The sequence below is a fragment of the Pieris rapae genome, chromosome 12 (assembly GCF_905147795.1).
Source record: "Pieris rapae chromosome 12, ilPieRapa1.1, whole genome shotgun sequence".
NCBI classification, from domain to species: Eukaryota; Metazoa; Arthropoda; class Insecta; order Lepidoptera; family Pieridae; genus Pieris; species Pieris rapae.
In genome coordinates this window covers 3818329-3842709 of record NC_059520.1, presented here as the reverse complement: position 1 = coordinate 3842709, position 24381 = coordinate 3818329, and the positions used below count along the sequence as shown (strand labels likewise).

At 34.1% G+C, this 24381-nt stretch overlaps 4 protein-coding genes across 12 annotated transcripts in view; 1 reads left to right on the top strand and 3 right to left on the bottom strand.

The window, feature by feature from the left end:
- The window catches only part of LOC111001174 (E3 ubiquitin-protein ligase TRIP12), a 30773-nt gene extending 30287 nt beyond the window's left edge, over positions 1–486 (bottom strand). For all 6 annotated transcript variants that reach the window (XM_045630371.1, XM_045630375.1, XM_045630377.1 and 3 more), the window contains exon 1: positions 183–486. The gene's annotated coding sequence lies outside the window, so the exon portion shown is untranslated. The remainder of the gene's footprint in view (positions 1–182) is intronic.
- A 386-nt stretch (positions 487–872) lies between these two features.
- On the bottom strand, positions 873–3413 carry LOC111001207 (zinc finger protein 91). 4 transcript variants are annotated; one of them, XM_022270985.2, is made up of 4 exons: positions 2456–3401; positions 1927–2124; positions 1426–1529; positions 873–1355 (listed from the first exon to the last, which is right to left on the bottom strand). In XM_022270985.2, exons 1-4 carry the CDS (start codon positions 3366–3368, stop codon positions 900–902), a joined length of 1671 nt encoding a protein of 556 aa, XP_022126677.2. In that variant the 5' UTR covers positions 3369–3401; the 3' UTR covers positions 873–899. The 4 variants fall into 4 exon arrangements, with proteins under 4 accessions (XP_022126677.2, XP_045486334.1, XP_045486336.1 ...); XM_045630378.1 differs by lacking the exons at positions 873–1355; positions 1426–1529 and having other exon boundaries at positions 1963–2074; positions 2456–3413; XM_045630380.1 differs by lacking the exons at positions 873–1355; positions 1426–1529 and having other exon boundaries at positions 1979–2074; positions 2440–3412.
- Positions 3414–4012: 599 nt separating this feature from the next.
- Positions 4013–19144, top strand: LOC111001206 (coiled-coil domain-containing protein 39). The gene is made up of 24 exons (XM_022270984.2): positions 4013–4548; positions 4660–4768; positions 4838–4985; positions 5125–5282; positions 5770–5889; positions 6174–6275; positions 6582–6773; positions 7565–7690; positions 8768–8857; positions 9502–9628; positions 9694–9782; positions 10232–10329; positions 10831–10960; positions 11899–12093; positions 13014–13153; positions 13733–13808; positions 14347–14506; positions 14857–15022; positions 15617–15764; positions 16601–16776; positions 17406–17461; positions 17633–17757; positions 18145–18169; positions 18946–19144. The coding sequence occupies exons 1-24, from the start codon at positions 4424–4426 to the stop codon at positions 19053–19055; spliced, it is 2991 nt and encodes a 996-aa protein (XP_022126676.2). The 5' UTR covers positions 4013–4423; the 3' UTR covers positions 19056–19144.
- A 1808-nt stretch (positions 19145–20952) lies between these two features.
- LOC111001190 (ankyrin repeat domain-containing protein 13C) lies at positions 20953–23898 on the bottom strand. The gene has a single exon (XM_022270959.2). It carries the CDS (start codon positions 23655–23657, stop codon positions 22326–22328), a length of 1332 nt encoding a protein of 443 aa, XP_022126651.1. The 5' UTR covers positions 23658–23898; the 3' UTR covers positions 20953–22325.
- Positions 23899–24381: the final 483 nt, after the last annotated feature.

Here is a 24381-nt window from a genome sequence, read left to right as displayed (position 1 = left end):
GTAGGTACTTATAAAATGCGATTAAGGGAACTAACTTTAAATATCAAGGTTGAGAATTCCTTCCACTTAAACATGCATAATAATATCGCAACATGCAAGATTCATCATCACCACATCAACGAATACTTAAAACTATTTTGATTAATCATAGATATATACTCAATAAGTGACAAAAATCTTACCTTAACAATGGATATGATTTTATCGACTATTTTGTTCACGAAAATTAACAGCACACAGAGTTTACGCGAAACCAATGCATTAAATCATAAAAATACGACGTAATTGAATGCTACTTTCAAACTGCATTAGTGGTGTTGTAAGTTTAACAAAATGCTGAATCGATTTAATGTTTTTTCATGAGGAAGCGACCCGAAGGTATCTCTAATTACACAAAATATTAAAGTATACCACATAAACGCATTCAGAGTAATTGGCACTGATTCAATGTAATCATTTGACACTATTCAATTTTAATCCATTTCAAGAATCCAAACATTTGGAACAAAAACAGCTGGCCGATACTCGATAGTTATCTTCACCATAGAGACTAGAGCTTGTTCTGTAGGTAACTATACATTTTGATGTAGCAACACAGTATCATAGTCTGTAAAATATACTTAATACAGGTAAAAAATTTAACGGCTAACACCGAGTTGGTAAAAACAATTATTTAACTAAACATTTTATTTCAACAACTGTAATGAAATTAAAATTTAAAACATATTCATCACTTTTATACAGAATGAATAAAACACTTTGTTATACGTCTAGATTGAAAACTAACAGTTTGAATGTTGAGAGTTACATGTATAGATTGTACCATTAAGCAGTATGTAAGTAATGGTGGCAGGATTTTAATCAACAAGATAATTAAAAATAAACGTTTTAATGACGGTTTAATCAAGAATACTTAAGTAATCGTCTTCATTTGTGAGGCAAAGATTTTTTAATATATCAGAGGGTGAAGGAATATTTTTAATTTGCACTGGTATTGAATCTATCAGCTCATCGATTTCAGAATTATATGAATTGCTTTTTCCTTGCTTCTTATGACTAATTGATTCTATATTATTCATCATGTTAATTTCGTGCGAGTTCCCAACAATATTATCAGATATTATACTGAAATTTTCAGATTCCATATCCTCTAATGATAATTGAGCCCCTGTGCGGACCAATTCAGCATTAGCTTCAGACACTTCTGGGTAAGAATATTGTATAGATTCTTTCGGCGACTTGGGACTCGAATTGGGTGAGCGTTTAGTTTTTTTTAATTTTTCAACTAATTCGCCGGATTTCCTTATTACTGTTCCTGGTGGTTGTGATGGACACTTGTGTGTTCTTTGTGAAACCTGACAATAAAAATTGAGAAGTTTAGAAATATTTATTATTTAAACTACAAAATAAAACTTACATACTTACTTTATATCTAAAACTTTTATCACATGCGGTACATTTATAGGGCATAGCTCCTGTATGTATTCTTCTATGTACTAAATACGATACTCGCTGACGGAAACACTTTCCTAGAAATAAGGATGTTGATACAAAATATATACTTATCTAATACTTACTCGCAATCATGCTTAAAACATGTTTGTAATTATAGTTTAAAAATATTATACTTCTTCGTAACTTCCATTTGCGTATAGTGTACGTTATCTAAGAAAAACAATAAGTTACAACGAACAATTAATATCCTTTATAATATTTAATTATTCACCCTGGTTAGATTTGCATACAGACAGTCCAATGGTGCACAGCCGGGGTTCGAACCTACGGCCTCAGCTACTAGACCAACACTGCTTTCAATATACAATTTATCTAAGGTAATAACTTTCACTAAGATTTTAATCGTTTTTGCGTTTTTATGTATATTATAATTAATTCTCAAGGCTCAGGAATTATTATTTTCAACTTTACCACAAGTTTCACAGGCAAATGGTTTTTCGCCTGTATGTATTCTCTGATGGTTATGTAAAGTCGACAATTCTTTGAAAGCACGACCACAGTAGGTGCAGGTGTGTGGTTTATCATCATTGTGATAAAGGAGATGTTTGTGATAAGATTGCTGAAACGTAAACGTCTTGTTACACTGCGAACAGGCATAGGGGGTTTCACCTGCGGGCAAAAATCTTATTAAATAAGGAGACGGACCTTCCAGAATCTATAAAATTAATGATGTTTGATGGATGCGGTATTCGTTCACATTGGGATTACACATTCATATTGACGTAAAATGTTATCAAACTAATTGACAATGCTAGCAACGTAGATATTATCAGTAGGCTTGTTATTAAAGGCAAACGATGAAAATTATTGAACAAATTGATAAATGAAATGGATAATTTTTAATTTAATGAATGTTCAATAACTGTGTGTTGGTGTGTTTAACAGTTGTAAAGGATTTTTTAGTTATTTGTTAGTATAATTTACCTTAAGAGTTGTTAACCTGTATGAAGCCGTTTATGTTTCTTCAAAAAATATTTTGTTGTAAAATATTTGTTGCAAACGTCACATTGCCACTGTTTACCATCATTTCTACAAAAGGCCATCGGTTTCTCAATTTCTTCAATTTTTTCCTTCACATTATTATTTCCCGTGTCCGTTAAATCACTTTCGAGCTTCTGTGTAAATCCATAATGAGCTACTCGCAAATGCACCATAAGCGACCCTCGCATTTTAAAGTATTTGGAACAAAGATGACAGTTATATTTTGTAGGTTGAGTAGTTTTATCCTCTAAGTTATGTATAATGCTATTATGCATTTTTAAGATTTCTTCATTTATAAATTGTACTCCACAAATGTTACATTTGTTATTATTTTTCTCAATTGGAGAGTTCGTTTTAATTGCAGTTATTAATAAGGAGTTATTTGTCACATTGCTGTTTATAACTGGCATCGTATTTAAAGCTACAACTGGCAATTTTGGGTATATTTTAACAAACTTCACAGGTGCAGCTGGAGCATACGATTTATTTTTAGGTATAGATTGTTTTAATTTTTTTACATTTTCTGCTGATGGTACTTGAGTTTCTTGTGTAGTACCTTGTTTATTGTCCCTTTGCCTTTTGTCTTCTTGTACAATTGCAGTAATATTCACGTGACTGAATAAATGTATAGTCAATTTATCTAATCCATTCACCTCTTCTTGACAAACAGGACACACAATTTTATTGGTAGACACAAATATTAAGCGCTCTTTAAGTGTTTCAACCGTATTAAAGGTACCGATATGCAAACAAACAGGGCAAGGAATTGAGGCTGCGTCAGCACTCATTTTAATGAAAACGCTATTTTGAGCAAAAGGATATAAAAACGCGTTAGCGTAACTCTCCGCTGCTAGTATGAAACTAATCTTCATTGGAGTTATTTTGGGAGGATTACGCGTCTATTTTTGGCAACATTTCAAGTAATTTTGCACGTAAACTTATTAACTGTTTAAAAAAATGCCGGAACTAAAAAAGGTTTTTTCTATCTATCTATAATATAAGGTATCAAGGAACTAATATAAGGTATGGGAACTTTCATGTTAAAAATTTCAAATAAAATAAGCACCACTTAAAATTTTGTTAAAACATAAATATCTATTGACATTCATTTAAGAGTAATAATGCAATTCTTTACCCTAAACTTGTGGCGTCGTTTGAACGCCGCGGCGCATTTCTTATTGTGCGCGATATTGTATCTACTGTATACAGAAACATCATAAAAATAGATAAGAACAAAATGTAGCGAAAGTTAATAAAGAGCATTCTGATTGCTAAATGCAGTTTCTTCCAGACAAACCTAGCTGCTATCGATGGTTATATCTAACCATAAGCGACGTTAAATATGACTTTAAGCTTAACTTACGAGAAAAAAATACATAATATTCTTGAATGACATGACATTGAATTAACATGAGAGAAACCTAAAATATATTAAGTATATTGTATACACATATATACCAACCTAAGATTGAGATTTTACACAAATTATAAATCGGAAGATTTATATTTGCATTTTAATGATTAGCCTTGTTAGTATTCGCTAAAAAGGTTTTGCATTAATCTTTTTTCAATTAAAACATATCCTCGCATAGAAATTTATTTTTCGTAAAATAGATTCGTTGAAACCATCAAGTGAACACGAACTGTCTGTAAATCAGCTGGTGGAATCAAAAAAATACAAACTTTTTCATAATCATGAAAATTTATTGCTTTTGAATTTGGAGTGGATATTTTTCTAACAAACTTGTCATACAATTACAAATTATTATACAATAGGTTTTTTAGTCTGTGCCTTTGGTAGACCAATATTTACCCTTCAGGAGTGTGTGACGTGTGTATAAGTTGCTCGTTACCAAGGCAACAGTAAACAATTTGTGGAAGCCTTTCTTATTTCCTAATATTCTTTTTAAAAATCACCGTTTAAAAAATGGGTGAAGTTCAAGTTCCTGGCTATATGGCTCAACTGCTTGAAGAGCTAGGCTGGAATCAGGGAACCAGAATTCCTTTAGCAAATGCTGATAATCAAAACTTAGAATCACTACTTATATCGCGGTATGTACCTAGTTATTAATTTACAATGCTGCATATTTCGGTTAGTATTTTCACTATATAATGATTTCTTGTAGAATATAATAAAAGCTATATTTTAATGTATTTTTCTAGACGTGATGAAATACAGAATCTTAAGGAAGCATTTTTATCGCAAGAGCAGAAAAGAACAGATCTAAATAAGTACAAGGATTATGTCCATACTGAGTATCAAGAAAATACTGTAAGATAATTTTTTTTTAATTAAATTACACTGAATAATTTTCCTTAAATAACAAGATAAATTTTTTAGCGTTTACTCTTTGCCAATAAGCAACAACTAGAACAAGAGGTAAAGCTTCGTCAATTGTCCTGTAATGAAAGTGACCGGCTGGAAAGAGATATTATTGACTGTAACAAAGAGAACAATACTATAACAACTCGGATTGAGAGATTGCAGAGTAAGATTTTTTAAAATTAATTATTTAGAATTGTATAAGTTTATTAGTAAATACAGAGTATTAGGAATAATAGTTGAGCAATTGAGCAAGTCTTTTTAAGTCCTTTGGGAACAATCATAATATTTTTTAAATCTATTAGATAACATTGCACGCCTTCTGAAGAAGGCAGATTTGCTGAAGAGTGAAGTCTGTGGAGAACGTGGTGCTTTACAAGAATGGAGAGCTGCTTTAGAAAGAAGTGCTGGAGATATTTCAGCTATTGAACAATTTACAAAACAAGATCTGTCTAAGGCTAAGGTATAATCCAATTACATTATAATAATTTGAAACTAATAAAAGGACTACTTATTATGATTTATTTTGAATTGTATGTATTGAAGTTGACCTCTGAGAGGCATTTTGATGAAAAATACTTTTTTAATGGATTGTTAAAAGTTATCTTAATAAAAGACAATATTATAGGCATTCTGATGTTAGATCAACATTATTTCTAAAGCAATATTTTTTTTAAACCACTGGCTTTAAAAACAATACTGCATATTATAGTATGGTTTGTGATATAATGTGTCACAAGAAGTCTATCCAATCCTTATCTACCCTCAAACAACAAATTTCATATAAAACAGTTCTTATGAATAGTAAAAGTATTAGGAATAACTTCTGAGACTTAGATGTAACTATAGAGGCAAACATATAATTTACTATAAACACACTTGTTTCAATCTGTTTATTATAATGAAAAACATTTAAGATTCTATGTTAATTGTATATGTATATATTACAGGCTCTAGAAACAAAAAGACAAAAATTAAAAATTGAACATGATTGCCTACACGAGCGTCTTGTGCAACTGGTCTCCAATCTCAGTGCTGAAGAAAGAGCATGTGAGAGAATTTCTGTACAGGTAATTTACAAATTGTATCTCAATATCTTTATAAATTATTAATTGCAATACTATATTGTTTTATTTAATGCTAAATTTCGTCGTGTTTTCCCCTTCAGTTATGACTAAATTGATAATGTCTATTAAACATTGTAATGTAATCGTATAAACCAAGCATAATTTTGCAAATACCAATTTTTCGGCGATAGATGGCGTGAAACATTATGTGGATAACGTAATACATTTGGCTTAAATTAGTACCGTAATTTTTTATTAAAGGAAAGAATGATAAAATTTATTTTCAGGTTATGGAGGGAATGGAGCAACGGAAACAGATGATGATGATGTGGACTGCTGCTGTGGAAAACTTAAGGCAGCGAGACACCGATATTAGGCATATTAGAGAAGTAATTTTTTATACTATTTATATTGAAATGTTTGTAAGGTACGTCTTGTGTTTACTTAAGACGCGCTAACGAATCGAAGTTCTAGACTAGGGGCTTAGTCAAGATGGCTTAACAATATTGTATGTAGAAAGTCGAACTGAATTTGTATGAAAATGACAGTTCGTGTCAACAAATTTCGAATTTAGAATCAAGGAATATAAACTGCAATTCGATCGACAAAAATCTATAAATTGTACGCAATATAAGTAATATTTAGATATTTTACGAAGATACATTATTGTTTTGGTAAAAGGAATTTTGTATTAGGATTATGCAGCACTAGAAGCAGAAGCAAACCGCCAGGCGGAACAATGTCGCGAGCAGCAAGCGTTCTGTGAACAGCAACAAGGCAATAATGCAGATGCGCAAAAAGAAAATATGGTCCTGGCGCAGCAACTTAGCCAGACGAGACTGGCCTACCAGGAGACTTATGATGAAAACCTCACCCTTGATAGTGAAGTATGTACTTTAAGTACATAGTATTTTATATGTGTCTTGAAAGATTTATCAGATATCTTTTTGGGTAGCATAGAAAAATGACAAACATTACTTATAATATACATATTAAATTATATACTACCTTAACGTTCTCCAAATCTGTCACAAATATATCCAGTTCTGGTATAGAGCTGATGAGACGGTTAAGTAGCGAAATCATATGCGGAATCGGTGTCTGAACGGAATGGAAACCACAGCAGTTCCGGTATCTGAATATATCTGCCCACTCAAGTATTTCCGAAACAATTCGAACAAAAGAGCGTACAAATTCTTAAAAGGCCGGCAACGCACTCGCGAGCCCTCTTGCATCCAGACTGTCCAAGGGCGGCGGTATCACTTAACATCTGGTGAGCCTCCTGCCCGTTTGCTCCCTATTCTATAAAAAAAAATATACTTTTCAGGCATGTAAGCATTCGCATGGAGTTGTTCATAACAGATTGATAAACGTTTGCAGCTGTTTTCGTCTCTAAATAAAAACCAAGTCATCGAACATTTATTTGAAATACCAATTGTCGTTTGTTTAAAGTTAAATTCAAGTTATCTTTGTTTTTTTTTTAAATATTTTTGTAGTTATGTCTTCTGTTTCATATATATTGTTTATGTAAAAACGGTTTTGGCTTTGGCTTGCCTAAGTGTTTTGTTTTCCAATATGTATGTTATCTACAAGATTACTAAATAAATAAATATTTTGTCATAAAACAACAGGTACTATTGAAAAATATATTTGTAATATAAATTGTGATATGTTTAAGGTGCAAAGTCTACAGCGTGTTGCCAGTAATATGACAATGGGCTTAGAGAAATTGAACTCGGAAAATAAACAATTAATGGAGGAGCAACATCGTAAAGATATGGCGTTGCAGGCTGTTAATAACAAGGTTAATAATTTTTATTACTATATTATATATTTTAAAATTATTTTGTGTAATATTTGTTTACTAGCGACCCGCCCCGGCTTCGCATGGGTGCAATGCTGATACTAAATACACTACAGAAAATCTGTGAACGTTGTATATAAAATGGGTTGGGTTATCCATAAGAGATAGACATATACCATCACGGACTTTTCTGTAGACCTTTTCAATGTGTATAATACTTAGTGCATTATTTTGATAAAACTCGTAGGGTTCAGCCTGCGTTTGCAATGTAAGCGGAAAAAATGTAATTATATACGAAATCACATTAGAAACCTCAAAAATAACAGTACTTCTCTACTATTTAATGGATGTTATTATACATATAAACCTTCCTCTTGAATCACTCTATCTATTAAAAAAAACGCATCAAAATCCGTTGCGTAGTTTCAAAGATTTAAGCATACAAAGGGACAGAGAAAGCGACTTTGTTTTATAATATGTAGTGATGTGAACGCACCCACGAAACTACTGATTCGAAACAAGATATTAAGATTTCCCTTTATGTGCAACATGAATATCTTGTTGATTCTATTATCAAGTGATTTTATATAATAATATCTATCTGATTCTATTACCTTAATATATATATTTCTTGTGTGCGTGTGTATGTGACTGAACTCCTCCTAGACGACCAATTTTGATAAAATTTTTTGTGTGTGTTCGTGGAGATTCGAGAATGGTTTAGATTCACAATTTTGTCCGCTGGACAATGTTTTTTTTAATTAATTAGTAGTTGTTGATTTTGGAATGTTTTACATTGGATCCGACAGACGGCGCTACCATCGCACTGTCAAATTAAAGACGTATAGACAGGACAACGTCTGTCGGATCCGCTAGTATTTTATAAAATCACATTTTTGTTTAATAAACTGTTTTTAAAATAAGTATTTTTAATATTTTCTTTGGATGTTCCTAGATGTAAGCTTTTGTAAAGCCCGTGTTAAGAAGACAAAAAGAATTGTTTTTTTTGTTTTACACCTTTTGAGACGATATTTTGCATTAAATTTATGTATTTTCATTGAGACCTGTGTATTTCAGTTGAAAGAGCTTAAAATGAAGCTTACAGAGTCAACTGATAAGTCCAAATCTTCCGAAAAGAGGGCTAAGGAGCTTGAAGATATGCTTAATGTAAGTATGACTTCATCATTTATTCTATCCCGGTCAATTATACCGGTTGATGGCTTCTCGGCGGCTCATCCACGTCAAATATTTTTTGTGAGGGGTTTCTAGAATGAATTTGTGCAACGTGGTCTTCTAAATTCTTCTTTTTTGGCGCAGTTTTATCTGATGTTAAATGATACCACCGCCCATGGATAATAATCCGTCCGTAATCTATACGAACGACTGTTGGTGTATTATAAAACATATTAAAAAGTAATGAATATATAAATAAGTATATCAAGTAAAAATCATCAAAATCCAAAACTGCTGAAATTTGAAGGACGTTTTTTGTATTTTATTTAGATTTGGTTGCCGTGCAGATGCTGATCATCGCAGTACATGATTTATATTTCCTATACTCTTTTGTTTTTTATGTAATAGGAGGCAAACGGACAGGAGACTCACCTAATGTTTAGTGACACCGCCCCCCATGGACCACATTGCCAGAAGGCTTGCAAGTGCGTTGCCGGCTTTTCGAGAATTGGTACGCTCGATTCTTCAAGGATCCTGAGTAAAACTGGTTCGGAAATAATGCCCTATAAGGCAGCTGGTTCCACATAGCGGTGTTGCGTGATAAATTGCTTTAGTTCAAGTGTAAATTAAATTTTTAGGAAGAAGAACGATACGCAAGTCAGCTTACGACAAACCAACAACGCGCCATGCATTGTTCCTTTGTTGAACAACAGAAGCTTCTAGCTCTTAAGAACGAGGAAAAATTATTTCATATGCAGTTAAAAGGTAATTTCAATATTATTACGATACCATATATATTGTTTAAGGCTATAAATAATTGTTTTTTTTAGCTTCCAAAGCAATCATGAGCAAATTGGCCAGCAAGCAGCGCAATGTCGAGAGAAGCTTACAAACCCAGAAAGAATCGTTCTATGGAATTGTAAGTTGAATTCTAATATAACCACAATATACGTTGTTTATATTATATAATATTTGCAAATATAGCATACATTTTTTTTATCTCTCTTTTTTTCTATCTCATCAATCATTATCAAATTGTTACAATTAAACATTCATAATTTCACGAACCCGCTGTAATATTTCTTTGGACAAGATGGCGTGCCAATGACGTACTATTCTGGTTAACACCTCAACAAATACACAGACATTCCGATTAAATAAAGTCTTCAAATAAATTAAACTCCAAGACAGTTTTAAGACGGGCGTATTTTACAGTGTACAGTATCTTATCGATTCATTGCTTATACTGTCAAATAGCCCTATAAATAAGAAAACTCTTTCGTATTTATAGAAATTATACGATTGTGCCAGCTTAATTTCATATGGTTTGATTGACCATTATCGCCAGTTTTAAAAATGCAATTGCAGAGTTATCAAGTGGAAACGATCGGTGCTCGCGTCGCGCACATGGAAGGTGCAAAAGCCGAACGTGAATGTTCCGCTGAACTTGTTGAAAGAGAGAACAGGTTTTATTATCTAAATCTCTGTACGCACATTGTGCCCGTAGATATGCACGTATACGTTGTATTACGTACGCTTATTTACAACGTAGTAAATAACACCAATTTCGAAGAACAACTCTAGGTCTAAGATTATGAGAATGGGTAGGGTTAATTAATTACAGAGACAGCTCGATGGGTCAAACGTTTGATAGTTCGAAATGGAAGTAATTTTTACGTTTGGAATTACCTTTTTTTTTATTGTATAAATAATCTTAAATAGTAGAAGTTGGTGTGGTGGAAACATAAACTGGACACAGTTTTTCTGTCCACCAGGACGTCGAAAATATTTAGTTAATTATAATTAACTTGCCTTAAAGAGTAGAACTCAAAAAAATCGGTGATAATTGAATTGGTGAGTTTGAGTTGTACTGGCCATCGTTCGTTTCTTTTCAATTGGGAAAACCTATGTAGAATTTATAACGATGGATTAAACTAAATTAAAATTATAACAGATTTATTGTACAGGTTGCAAGAGGTACGTGCTCGCCACGCAGCTAGAGTTGCGACGTTGGAGCGTCATTCAGGAAAATTGTACGATGATATGCGTCGTCTTACGAGGGAATTGGAGTATAAAAGCGGCGAAAATACTAAATTGGTACTGTTAAAATATCTTTTGAAATAATTGTCACGAAATTTTATTTTTTTATTTTGCGAGAAACAAACTAGGCTAAAGCCAGTGGGGTGCCAACCTTTTTGGTCAGGGCCTCCGATTTCTGTATCAGTTTCGAGGTCATTTTTTATATACAACCTTCTATGCCTGACACACGCAGTCGACTTTTTGCGTTAAAGTTTGTTAGGGTGGTTTCCTCATGATATCCTTCACTAAACTAACGATTTCACTAACGATTCATGCTAAAGTCAAAACTAGCTGGAATATTAATCTAGATAGATTTCCTCTATGTTAGAAAAAATGGTTACATACATTTAAATAAAACGCGTGGTCTTCTAGCTACATGTTCGGGTCATATAAAATTATCTTCTTCTGTAGTTACCATAACTTTGGGATACACGAGATGACAAAGATCTATAACCTAACCATATTTGTTAAGCTTTTTTGTGATAATTCAATGTAATCCAATAGATAAATCAATTAATCACTTTTCGAGCGGCTCGATCCTTTGGCGTAGGGATGTGGTCCCTCTGCATATTCTACCGCATTTACCATGGAGGCTGTACAAAGTTGTTCGGAATAATACCAGTAGCTGAGTTTCATTATCGGATGTTAAGGCAGAATACAAAATACCAGCCAAAATACCTCGACGTCTGCCGTTCCATAACTGAGCGTTTTTCAAAGCAGTTTTTGCCGCGCACCACCACTATATAGAACCAGCTGTCTACTGAAGTATTTCCAGACCAATTCGACTTAGGGTCCTTCAATACAAGAGCGTATCAATTTTTAAAAGGCCGGCGCACTTGCAAGCCTTCTTTCAATGTAAGTGTCCATTAGCGGCAGTATTACTGAACATCAGATGAGTCTCCGGCTCGTTTCTTATTACAAAGAAAAAAATGACAAACTTTTATTTCCTCTTTCAGCAAAGTCGTCTTAAATCCTCAATGCTTAACGTAGAAGGTGGTGATAAAGATTTACGCGATCGTCGTGACAACTGGCGACGTCTACGCGTAGAAGAAGCCTTATTACGGCTGCGTGTTGCGCACGCTGGACGAGCGTTGGTTGGACTTGATGACACAGCCTTCACACTGGACGAACAGAGGCTGCAACTTGATGCTGTAAGTCGTAGAGCTGGTGATAAAAAAATTCTAGAACCTAGGTTAATTTTTTTGACGAACTCTTTTAGCCTTATAAGCCTCTTTATGTCTGAAACTGAGTAATACTAATAGTTGGTTTTACTTGAATCAGTTGAAATATTTATTTGTAAGGTACCGACTTGAACTATTTTTTTTTAACTGTAGTCTCAAATATCAAAAATCGCCTTCTTTCTCATTAAATCGAAACCGAAGCGTCTTCATTTGTATTGTTATTCGAAGCGTGATTCGATCAACTAAAAATAATTTAATCATATACAGGGTGTCCCAAAAGTTGACGTCAAGTCGAAATTTTCTCATAGGTAATGCCACACCAGTTATCAGAAAAAAAAAAAAAAAATTAAGTCATGTATTTTTGAAGTTATAGAAATTTTCCGTTTATTCCAGAAAATGTACACCATGTGACAGTTTTTTCATTCCTGTTGTTACAAATATTTACTTTTTGCCAATTTTTTTTTCTCTTACGTCATCCCGAATAGTGCTTTATGTAACCTAAACCCTGTGCCGATCACTCCAACTTGTAGGAAAATGTCATTTTATACCGTACCAAGTTTTCAAAATTAATTTTTCGCACTAGTTCAACTGATCGTCCTGAAAAAAAATGTACTACTCCAGTTTGGCAAGTAGCTTTAAAAGTTCGCGCATTTAAAAAGGATTCTAACGTGGTATAACACTTACTTCATTATTTCTTAGATCGGCCATAAAAAAATTTTTTGTTCAACAAAGTCTGTTTTTAAAAAATTTCTCTGGAATTACAAAAAACGATTCTAGTGTACCCAAAGCGTTAACATTACCTATGAGAAAATTTCGACTTGACGTCGACTTTTGGGACACCCTGTATAAAAAAAAAACATGTTATATATATTTTATTGGGTGTATGGCAGGCTATGAACGAGCGACTTATAGAAATAGCGGCCAGACGGGATATGTTCAGCGTACAGAAACGAGCGTTGGTCGAGGATATTGGCAAAGTGCGAGGGGAGATACGGGAAAGGGAACAACGTATCGAACAACTTATTAAAAGGTCATTTTAGATATAGCACTTTTATTACTAAATTTGCCTTTTTTATTCTTTTAGATTTTTTGCTGTAACTTGCTTTGCTAGTTCTTTTGTTGCTTGTTCGTTTTCTATGAAATAATGTTTACTGCGACCCATGTAGCACCTCTATTAATAATTTAGTAGGATTTTTTTAAAACAAATAATTCTTTTTTATATTACAAAAATGTTTAAAAACTCGTCTAATGGAGATAAAGACTCAAAACTTATTTATGATTCAGATATAACATGTAACACACACATATTTAACCAACATCAATTATTTATATTTTATTTACACATTTTCAAGGAATACAAGGGGATTATTGTCGCTTACCGCTTTTTAGCTTATCTCTTCCAGACAACTATTGTAAGGAAAACATATTAATTAAATAGCTCACCTTAGCTTAAGATATACAATTACTTATATATAAAGAAAGGCCAAAACAATATAATATATGTTGACAGTTAAAAAGGTCAAAGTTATTAATTACACTTAATAAATAAGGATTTCGATATTTTAGAAATAAATTATAAGAGTGAACTGAAAATTTAAATATTTTCCAGATATGATATATTCATCGCTTCTTTAGGAAAAGATGAATCTGGGCAGCAGTTATCTGTTACGTTCTTTAAAATAAAGGTAAGTTTGATAATTATTTTTGCAAGTAATGTAATCATCTACATTTTGTGTGTGTTTTACATTTGTATGTGTTTCGTAATTCTTAAAGCTTTTCTAGAGTAGTGCTGGCTGCAGCGTGTGTTTCATCCCTGAGGATCCAGGTTTAATCCTCGGCTGCGTACCAATGGACTTTCTATGTGCGCATTTAACAGTCGATCGAACGTTGAAGGAATACATCGTGAGGAAACCGGCTCAAATTAGAGGAGCTTCAATTGATATGTCCAAGACATCCACCGTACTCCTCAGACCTTGCTCCAACAGATTACCTACCATTTTATCGAAATTTGGATAACTTCTTGTAAGCCTTCAAAGATTTTATTGAATGGTTTTTTAGTTAGGGGTGAAAGAACTACATATAATAAACAAATGTGCCATCTCTTTTCAACAAAAATATGCTTATTGTTTCTCCTATACAAAACGCCAGTTTCATATGTACCTAATATTATTGTTCGTTAAGCTAAAGCTTAAATAAGGCTAAAGCTTGAATTGGTAATATTAGTTTGCAGCTGAGCGAGCTGAATTACGCGAGCGCGGGGCGGCCTTAGACGCAGACATTGGAAGGCGCGAACGTGACATTTCCGCTCTTGAAGCTACGCTACGCGTCGTAGGCGCGGCCCATAAACACTTCTTGCATCATATCAATCCGCTTAAAGATGACAGTATGTTATTACAGTCATTAACCTAGTTGCTACTAATTCAGATTGTATTTTTTTTTTTTTTTTGGTTTAAATATGGGAACGAACGACTCTCATACCTGAGGTCGTAGGTTCGATCCCTGGCTGTGCACCAATGGACTTTCTATGTGCGCATTAAACATTTGCTCGAACGGTGAAGGAAAACATCGTGAGGAAACCGACATGTCTTAGACCCCAAAAGTTGACTGTGTGTGTCAGGCACTGGAGGCTGATCACCTACTCGCCTATTAGATTTAAAAAGTGTAGTGCCACTGATTTTATTTATAAAAAATTAAATCTAGAACAGATTTTATATATATGTATCTTGATTTCAGCTCCTGAAATAGAAGAGTTAAATAGTCTATCAAAGCAATATTACGAGAAACGCGAAGAGCTGAAGGGGATTTTATCTAAAATCGCGACGCTGGAGCAAATGAATGCGGATGCTGGCTCGCGATTGGTTATGCTTGGAGACAAGTACAAGCAGCTCTCGGCGAAAGAGTGAGATATTTTGTGTAATATTAAATTAACTATATGTAAGCATCTATACTAATATTTTGAACAAGTTCCCGAGGGCTTATGGATAAGGTACTTTCATACTTTGTTAATATCCTAATCGCCTGACATATCATGCAGAACATCCTCTGTTGGACCCGCTAGTTGTATAATATATAGATTATTGTGTGTGTTGTAAGATACGAGCTTTAATGTTATTCAAATCTACTAACGATCTAGACATTTAAAATGTTTACTATATGTGTGTTTCAACCCCGGCCCCGGCGATCCCCGGTTGGGCACCAATGGACTTTCTTTCTATGTGCGCATTTAACATTTGCTCGAATGGTGACGGTTGAAGGCAAACTTCGTGAGGAAACCATCTTAGACCCAAAAAGTCCACGACGTGTGTCAGGCACTGGAGGCTGATCAGATACTTGCCTCTTAGATTGAAATATGATCATGAAACAGATTAAGAAATCTGAGGCCAAGACCTAAAAGAGGTTGTAGCGCCACTGATTTTTTTATATGTGTTTTACGATAAACAGAATATCATAGAAAAGTCTATTCCAAAATATGATGTTGAATCTCTGTACCAAGGTCTGAATGTGAGAGTGACGTAGAAGCGGCGCGTACACGTGCGCAAAGGCAAGAGAGTCGTTTGCAAAATGCGCACGAAGTTGTTAAGGTGAACGCGCGAAGGGCCAGAAAACTTGTAGAAGGAGAAGAAGACTGGAGGATTTTCCAGGTAATATATCCCATATAATATAGAAGTCGGAAGATAATATCACTTAGGTTCGTATTTCAAACGTATTTCAACTTACAATCTCCGCTTGTGCATTGTCCAATATTTCGAAGTTAAAATAGAATAATCATTTAACAGCAATTGAAATCGGATTTAAGAGTGACGTTCTAGATTACGCGTCTTACACTGACAGCCAAGTAAAGCTCCTAGTATCATATCCTTATTAACCAATATCGTCTTAAGAAGTATTTCACTTTCAATTCAAATTAATTCAATTGAAGTTTATATACTGTCATACTTTAAATAGTGTTTGAAATAGTTACGATTATAAAATGTATTTATTTATAATAATAATAATAAGCCTTTATTTTTACACATCCTATTTACATAAATTAAATAAAGTAGATATGAATACAATTTTAACTAAGATGCGGCCCCTGGGAGAAGGCCTCTTCCATCTTTTTCCACCCTAATTTATTTTGTGCCATCGTCATCCAATTCCAGCTACCGTCTCGATCCCGTCAGCCCTTTGTTTCTTTTGGACCAGTCCATTCGGTCACTGCTTTAGACCATCTGTCATCTGTTCAACAGAAAATGTATTTATTTAATAAACGTTAATTATTTATGAACACCCAAATTCAATATCTAAATCTAAAATTGTTCCTAGTAACGAACGACATTAAAAAAATAATTAACAAGAGAATTTTTGAAAGAGAAATGACCAGAAGGATTCTTATTTCTAATTACTGTTATGAATGTTAGCTTTGAATCGCGTAATTTGATTAAGCAATACTTAAATGTATGCAAGTGCAGTACATTATGTAATAATTTACCGTCAGATGTCTCTCTGGGTACGAAATTATGCGGAAGCGGCTTTTAGCGCTGCGCAAGCGCTGAACGATCTGTGCGGGGCGTGTCCGAGCGCGTGCTCGCGTATTGGCGCACTTATTAGCACTACAGATCTACAGAGTAATCTTTCTCGAAATCAGAGACGGCTGCATACACTTTTACAAAGGTATTTTGTATCTTTTTTTTTATAGAACAGGGGGCAAACGGGCAGGAGGCTCACCTGATGTTAAGTGATACCGCCGCCCATGGACACCCTCAATGCCAGAGGGCTCGCGAGTGCGTTGCCGGCCTTTTAAGAATTGGTTCGGAAATACTTCAGTTGGCAGCTGGTTCCACAGAGTGGTGGTGCGCGGCAAAAACTGCCTGGAAAAACGCGCAGTTGTGGAACGGCGGACGTCGAGGTGATTGATACCTATGTATCTCTCTTAATGCTCCTATGATAATTTTTCAAAATGTAGACATATTTTAATACTTGCTGTGAGTAGTGGATGAGAGTGTGCTTTTTAAATAACATCGTATTGTGGGCCTGGAAATTAACTATAAATTTAATTGTATTTAAAATTGTATACCATAAACATATATTTTTTTCGGTAATGCTCTTGCGAGCCCTCTGGCATTGACCATGTCCATGAACCTCCTGCCGGGTTCCTCGTTCTATAAAAAGCTTTAAATCAAGTTATCGGTCATTTTGTCTATCAAAAGTTTGATCTAATATCCACAAATTCAACGCTGAATTTGTTCACCACTGAATATATATATTTAGAAATATATATTTTTTAAATGTAAATTTTACAGAATTGTTGCTGACAGCATTGGCCCCCGTGCTCGAGAATCCGTGCAAGATCCAGATGGTAATTATGTACTGCAACTGTATTGTATTGTCTGTGATAATATTAATGTGGGGGTTCAACCCCTAATTTAAATTTGGCCTCAGATAGATAATTTTTATTTCTTAGACCTTCTTAGGTGATCTGTGTCTGACACGTGATGTCATCTTTTTACACACACAAAAATGTCTTCAGTTACCGACAGCGTGTTTTCAAGCTCGTCAGAGTCCATTAGGAGCGGAGTGAGCGTAGCAAGCGGATATACAAAGAGACTGTCGGCCTTCAGGCGAACGCTGGCACCGAAAGTCCAGGAACATGCGGTATTTTTATTTAAATTCTTCATTTAAAAGATCTTGATATTAATAAGGAAAGACGGTCTGTTGTCTTTGGACGTAAAGTAAATTGGCAATTTTTTTCTCACTGCATATTTAAATTATTTTGTGTTTTTTAATACTGTACAATAAAATTTACTTGATTTAATGATGTTCATATTATAAGATTAAAAAAAAATGTTTTGTTTATTATAGAGATTAGTGTTGCTTCCATACTGCTACTATTTTAATTTAAAAAATTATATCCGCTCCAATGTATCGTTTAAATACTAGTGGTTTTATCTAAAGCATGCCTTTATTGGATTTGAGATTTAATAGTAAATTTTAACCTTGTGTAGCTCTATTTGTGTTTAATTATCTTTTATTTTATTTCAGCTGGTTGAGGATATTCCAGAACAAGGTATATTATTATCTAAAGGTCGTTTAACATTTTCTATTAGCACTTGCTAATTTTGCAAATGCATAGCATGCTGTAATTTCAATCTGTGGTCCTTCATAGAATTTAGGGAAGGGCCTCACTAAAAAGGGCCGCCGACGCATTCATTTGGCGGTTGTTGTTTGTGCCTATTTCATATATATTGCGTATAATCAAATATTAGGATTACCAACTTGGCAACTCGATTGAGAAGTATAAGAAGTTAACAATATCTGTAACAATGTCTGCGTAAAATATAAAAATTCTCCAACTTCATTTTTAGGCACTTTTACATATTTAATAATAAAGAGTGTGTGTACTTACGCGTAAGAAGTAATACTTTTTGGCGTAGGGAAAAAACTAACTAAAATGCAGTAGTGATTAACTTAATTAAAATAAATAAATTATTAGTAAATACTACACCGTCGTATATGAAATTGATTTAAAAACACCAAAATAATATTTATTAATTCCCAATGTTTAATTGTACTCTGTTACGAAACACGTGTTCCAAATATAAGAATACTAGAATGTATAACTTGAACATAGTTATCGATTTCCATGCCACCTAGACCTAACTTTAAGATGTCGAATTTAGGTGTTGGTGCGCGCGCGCATCGAAAAATTCACTCTCATTTTTCTTCATCGCGCCAAAAGAACTTCAAAAAGACAATATTTAGTAGTACAGATTGGCAATTAAAAGCATTGTGAGAAAGGTTTTATTATATGCAGTCACATTCTTTCCATTATCATCTCTTTAGCGCGGCGTTCTACTGTGGCGTTGCGCGTAGTGACGCTGGGTTTGGAAGAGTCTACTTCAGTGATGCATCACCCCTCCATCAGTGCAAGATCTAGAAAATCCTTTAGATAAACATTTTATATTTTTATAAACCAAGAATCTTGTTTGGAGTTATTTGTACCTAGTTTATAGATTTTTTGTTTGAAATAAACTCTTTAAACACAAAACAGCTTTTTTTTAAAATTATTTTTGTGTTGTCTATTCCAGTTGACATTAATAAATATTACACGAATTCTAAAGAATATTTAGAAATCAAACATTATGTAGCAGTTACGACTATGATTCTATGTTTAAGCTCTAGTGTACAGGGTTTCTCCAAAATCATATTGGGAGACAATACTTGCTTATGGTAGGGGAGCCCACGATGCTAAATGGGGATTTACTCGAGCGTCGTGGAGACCTATTGGGTTGCAAAGCTTAGATGATAAGAAGAAAAACATGTTATATGATATATACCTTTTCATCGGTGGGGAAAGCGGCTATAGATGTTTAAATATGTAAAAAAAAACTGTTGCATGGACATACTCGAGCGCGTCAGATATTGATAGCATCAATGTCCTACGTATTTTTAATAATGTACGTATGTTAATCTGATCATTTGCATGATGGGGGTGGTTGTACGTAAGGGTTAAAAATGAAAAAAAAATTTTAATCGAGCGCGTCAGGTTTTCTAAGGGGGTGTTAAGTGCACCAAAAAAAAAAGCTCTCATTCAATAATCTGACGATTTCGATCTGACGCAAACTCGCAGCCATTATTATAATGTGCAAAAAAAAATCGCCATTTTGAAATACTCGAGCGCGTCAGATTAAGATATATATGGTTCAGATTTATATTCTAAACGTACTGTCTCATAATCTGACGATTATCTAGAGGGATTTGCCCGATCTGACAAAAAAAATATTAGAAAAACGGTTCACCCTAAAGGCCATGCCTGCAATTCCATTCCTGGGCGCTTAAAATTGTACTTATGAGCTCGCTGAGTTCAAAGAAATAATATTTCTATGCGTTTGAGTTCTCCCAGCTCGAAAGTCTGATAGAAGTTTCATAGAACACTATTTTTGAAATTTTCAAACCCCAATAACTTTTGAATGGATCAAGCAATTTTCCCGCGGTTGACGGCGATCGAAGCATTTTTAAGCTCTAATTATTTAATTTCATCAAAAACGATAATCCGATATGAAATGTCGAAGTTATGTGATAGAAACACTTTTTTCGGTTTTCTTTCGTTCACGATATCACTCGAACGAATCAACCGATTTTGACCAGTTTGGTGGCGATCGACGTCGTTTTTCAAGCTTAAAGATGGATTAGTTTTATGAAGTTGATGGATAAAGCCGTTTAAAAGTTATTGCAAAAAAACACTTTCAAAAAAACAAATTGTTATTTTTTTAGATTTTTCAAAATTTCTCAAAATCTATCGGTCCCCATCGGTTCAAATTCACATGAAATCTAATTTTGAGGGAAACGCGGAGAAGGAAATGTAGGCATCACGCAGCTGCACGCGTTTATCGCACGAACTTTATCGACGAAATTTTGTTATTTCGGCTTGCGGAAATCGTCAGATTATATATTTTTCAATATTCTTGAATTATTTCATTCAAAATAAAAAAAAAATTAGCTACGCTCGAGAATGTCAAGATGACGTTTTTTTTTACAACTTTGCTGCCCTCCCCTCTCTTTACGTCACTCTCAAATTGTCAGATTAGTGGAATATACACTTTTTAGGATGTGATTAACTCACACTACCTTAATCTGACGCGCTCGAGAATGTCTGATGATCAATTTTTTTTTACTAATCTGATCCTGTATCCTTCATGGGCGGCCTTATATATGGGCCTCATATTTGGTGGAGGTACTTAACCGGGTACAAGGTATATTAATCTGTATATTAATCTGCCGCGCTTGAGTAAATCCCGAAATCCCCTCTTGGGCTCCCCTACTATTAGGTTTAAGTAGAAAAAATACTAATTGTTTCTACAATCATTTATTCCCTTAAAAATTTGTCTTTTATAATAGCTATACCAAATGTGTTGGCAAGAAAAATAAATACTTATCAGGTGGGTTTTTAATATTATTGTCAACAGATTGCATTGTTGTTCAAATATAAATATATATCTATATATAAAACATTGGACAATTACTGGTACAGTCAGGTAAAATAACAAAAATATAGAGCAAAAAAATTTTTTAAGTACATGTTTTATACTGACTGTACTAACATGTTCAGAAATAAAATGTATATTTTATATGATATTAAATAAATAAAATACAAACTGATGTCCCTACCCAACTATATTCAGAAGGCACAGGAGCATATTTTTACAATAGCTGTGTTTGTAAAGATTGAATTAATTAATAATTTACCAGTCTTAAAATAGTTTCAGCTTGTGTTTGATAAGCCTACCAAATTAATGATACAGTAGTGAATTCACTTGAACTGAATTTTTTGCATTGAATGAGGTGTTGCTAATATTTAAATATTATTTTTTTCATGTGGATTGTAGTATATTCAGATATGTCTTATTTAAATACCAGCTCATGTGGTGTTTACAAAGATTGTCATGTTATATAGTATTCAAATTAAAAAAAATTGACAACTACTAGTTAAGGAACCATCATAATTGATTCAAAATATTTCTAATAAGAAATACAGGCCTATTCAAGTAGTAAAGACATTATTCACAATTACTTTGTAGACCATAAAATTCACTAAACACGTAAATTATTTATATAAATCTAGAACAGTGTAACAAACATACTTTAAACAAACATTTTATAAATACTTAATCATCATTTTTTATGTAGTTTGTACATTAGTTAGAAATTCGAAACAAGTTTACATTTTTCTCCAACATACTTTCGAGCCAGTGTTAATTAAAATCTAAATACGAATACTGTTTCAGTTGCCTTTGTCAGCAAAATTCTGTCATTGCCATAAAAACTTAAGTTCATTTCTCTAAATCTAAAAATTCATTGCTTTTATATAAAATTCATAACACTATTATTGCATCAAAATATTTAATCAAGGATTTCAAGGAAATAATTTATTTTTCAACTTTGGATAAGAGTGAACACAATGACAGTTATTTTTATAACCTACTATTAATTTAATTCTAACACTGTAACTGGACTTTCACAATTGCATTATAACCCTACTCAACATAAAGGACATAATGACTTGAATAAGAGCTACCCAAGCCAAAAAGCATAGGGAATTCAATTGAAACTAGTCCATGTACAGGCCTACCACATATCTCACTAAAACTTGTTTGTTGACACTTCATTTCACTACACAATCTTCGGTACTCACTTACTTCAAACAGTGCTAGAATATCAAAATGTCATAAATCAGGAAAACGTAAAGGATCTTCTACAAAGTCTTCTGGAACTACAAATAAATGGGGAGGATTGTTATCACGAAACTCAAAGCTTTGGAACGTTATCTTGGCTGTAACTGTAGGCAAAATTGGTATATCAATTTTTACAGGAAATCCTTTTGGTAACTTCATAGCAATAAACTGCCTTAATTTAGCAAAGTGTTTAAAAGGTGCTATAACCTCTAAAACATTAAGTAGCATGTCAACACTGAGTGGAAAGTCATCACTCATAGCAAGAGTGGCGCGGAAATTACGTGAAGATTCTTTATACACAAGTTCCCTACCTAAACTGGGATATTCACCTGGAGGTGATGATATGTATACATTCCAATCAACACCAGTTTCTGGAGGAGGGTTAAGGGAGGCTCGACGGACTGGCTCTCCATTAGTATCCAAATTCTGGGTGTTACCTCTAGTCCAACTCTCTATTATTGCTTTATTCTTTTGCAAGTCATCTGTTGACAAGTGTTCTCTTCTTTTCCTGGATTCTAATACTAGGCCTGTTATGGTATATACATCACTTTTATATATCCCTGCCACAGTTTCTTTTCGGTCTTCCCTAAATATCCAGCCTGACTGAGCTCTAGAAAATAAGATACCTTTGGTAGACATTTGAGCTGCTAAAATATCACTGGACATCAAAATGTCAACTTCATCTTCAATTTCATTTTCTGTCTCCTCATAGCGCACCTTCTGATACACCTTGGCTTTGTTGTCTAACACAGTAAGGGACTCACTTGTTGGTCTGTCTCCTTGAAATATAAAGGACAGATCTCCCCGTTCCCACTTCATATCAGTGAAATCAACTAATGTAGTATCTAATCTGATTCTAGATCCAGATTTATAGATTTTACAAATATCTGATGGTAAAATTCTGGAAACCAATGGTACCCAAGAATGAAAATCCCATTTAAGTTCCATGTAAAAATCTTGTATCTGTTCTAATGCCCTAATAAGATCAGGTCTCCTCAACTCCATTTGCTCTCGAGCTTGCTGTTTCAGTTTACGTACAAGTGATGAAATCGATTGACGATCGCCATAGCTAATTGCTTCAGCAAGGGGTGACCACCCAGCCAGATTTTTAACCTTCACAGGTGCCCCATGAGCTAGAAGCAGTTGCACGCAATCTTTTCGCCCCAGCATTACCGCCAAGTGCAGGGCTGTATTTCCATGCTTGTCCTTTTTGGTGACATCGTTAGTTCGTAGTAATGATGACAGTTTTCGAACATCGCCTCCGAAAACACATTCATGGAGAGGAAAAGTGTCTTCTTCAGCTTTGCAATTAGTTTCAGACATTGTATATTAGCTTTACTTCATTACTAGATATAGATAGTTATCAATCGTAGTAATATGTTAATGTAAAGATAAGATTAGATTTCTTCTAATATTTTACTCATCAGTTTAAGTTCTCAAATACTTTAAAAAGAATGGCAAGTATAACATATTTTAAATATTACTATAAATGATTAAGCAAATTTATTTGAGAGTAAAAATGATTTTTATTCCACGTCATTTTTTTTGTTAATGTTTAAATGTTATCACAGAACTTTTATGCACAGATCACACTGAAAATTTGTCATCTTTTAAATGTTGCCAAGAGTCAATCAATGTCTAACGTGAATGAAACAATCTTAATGTAAGTAGGTATATACGAAAAACTTAAGGATAGACAACGTCACTGGGTGGGATGAGCGCACTCAACCCCCTATTCAACGGCAACCTACCTCTCCGCACCAAGCTCGCGCTATACAAATTGTAGGTACTCCTTCACCTCATGTACGCGGCACCGGCGTGGTACTCCTACACAAAGGAGTGCCACCGCCAGAGACTGCGCGCCGTGCAAAACATCAACCTACGACGCTCAGTGGAGGCCACCCGCTACGTGAGGAATACCACCATAGCGCGAGACTTGCGGATGGAGTCCATCGACAAGTTCGTCGCGCGGCTCGCAGGGATGATTGATCGAGCGGACGCCTCTCAACACCACCGGACATGACAATAGGGCATCAACCACGGCTTC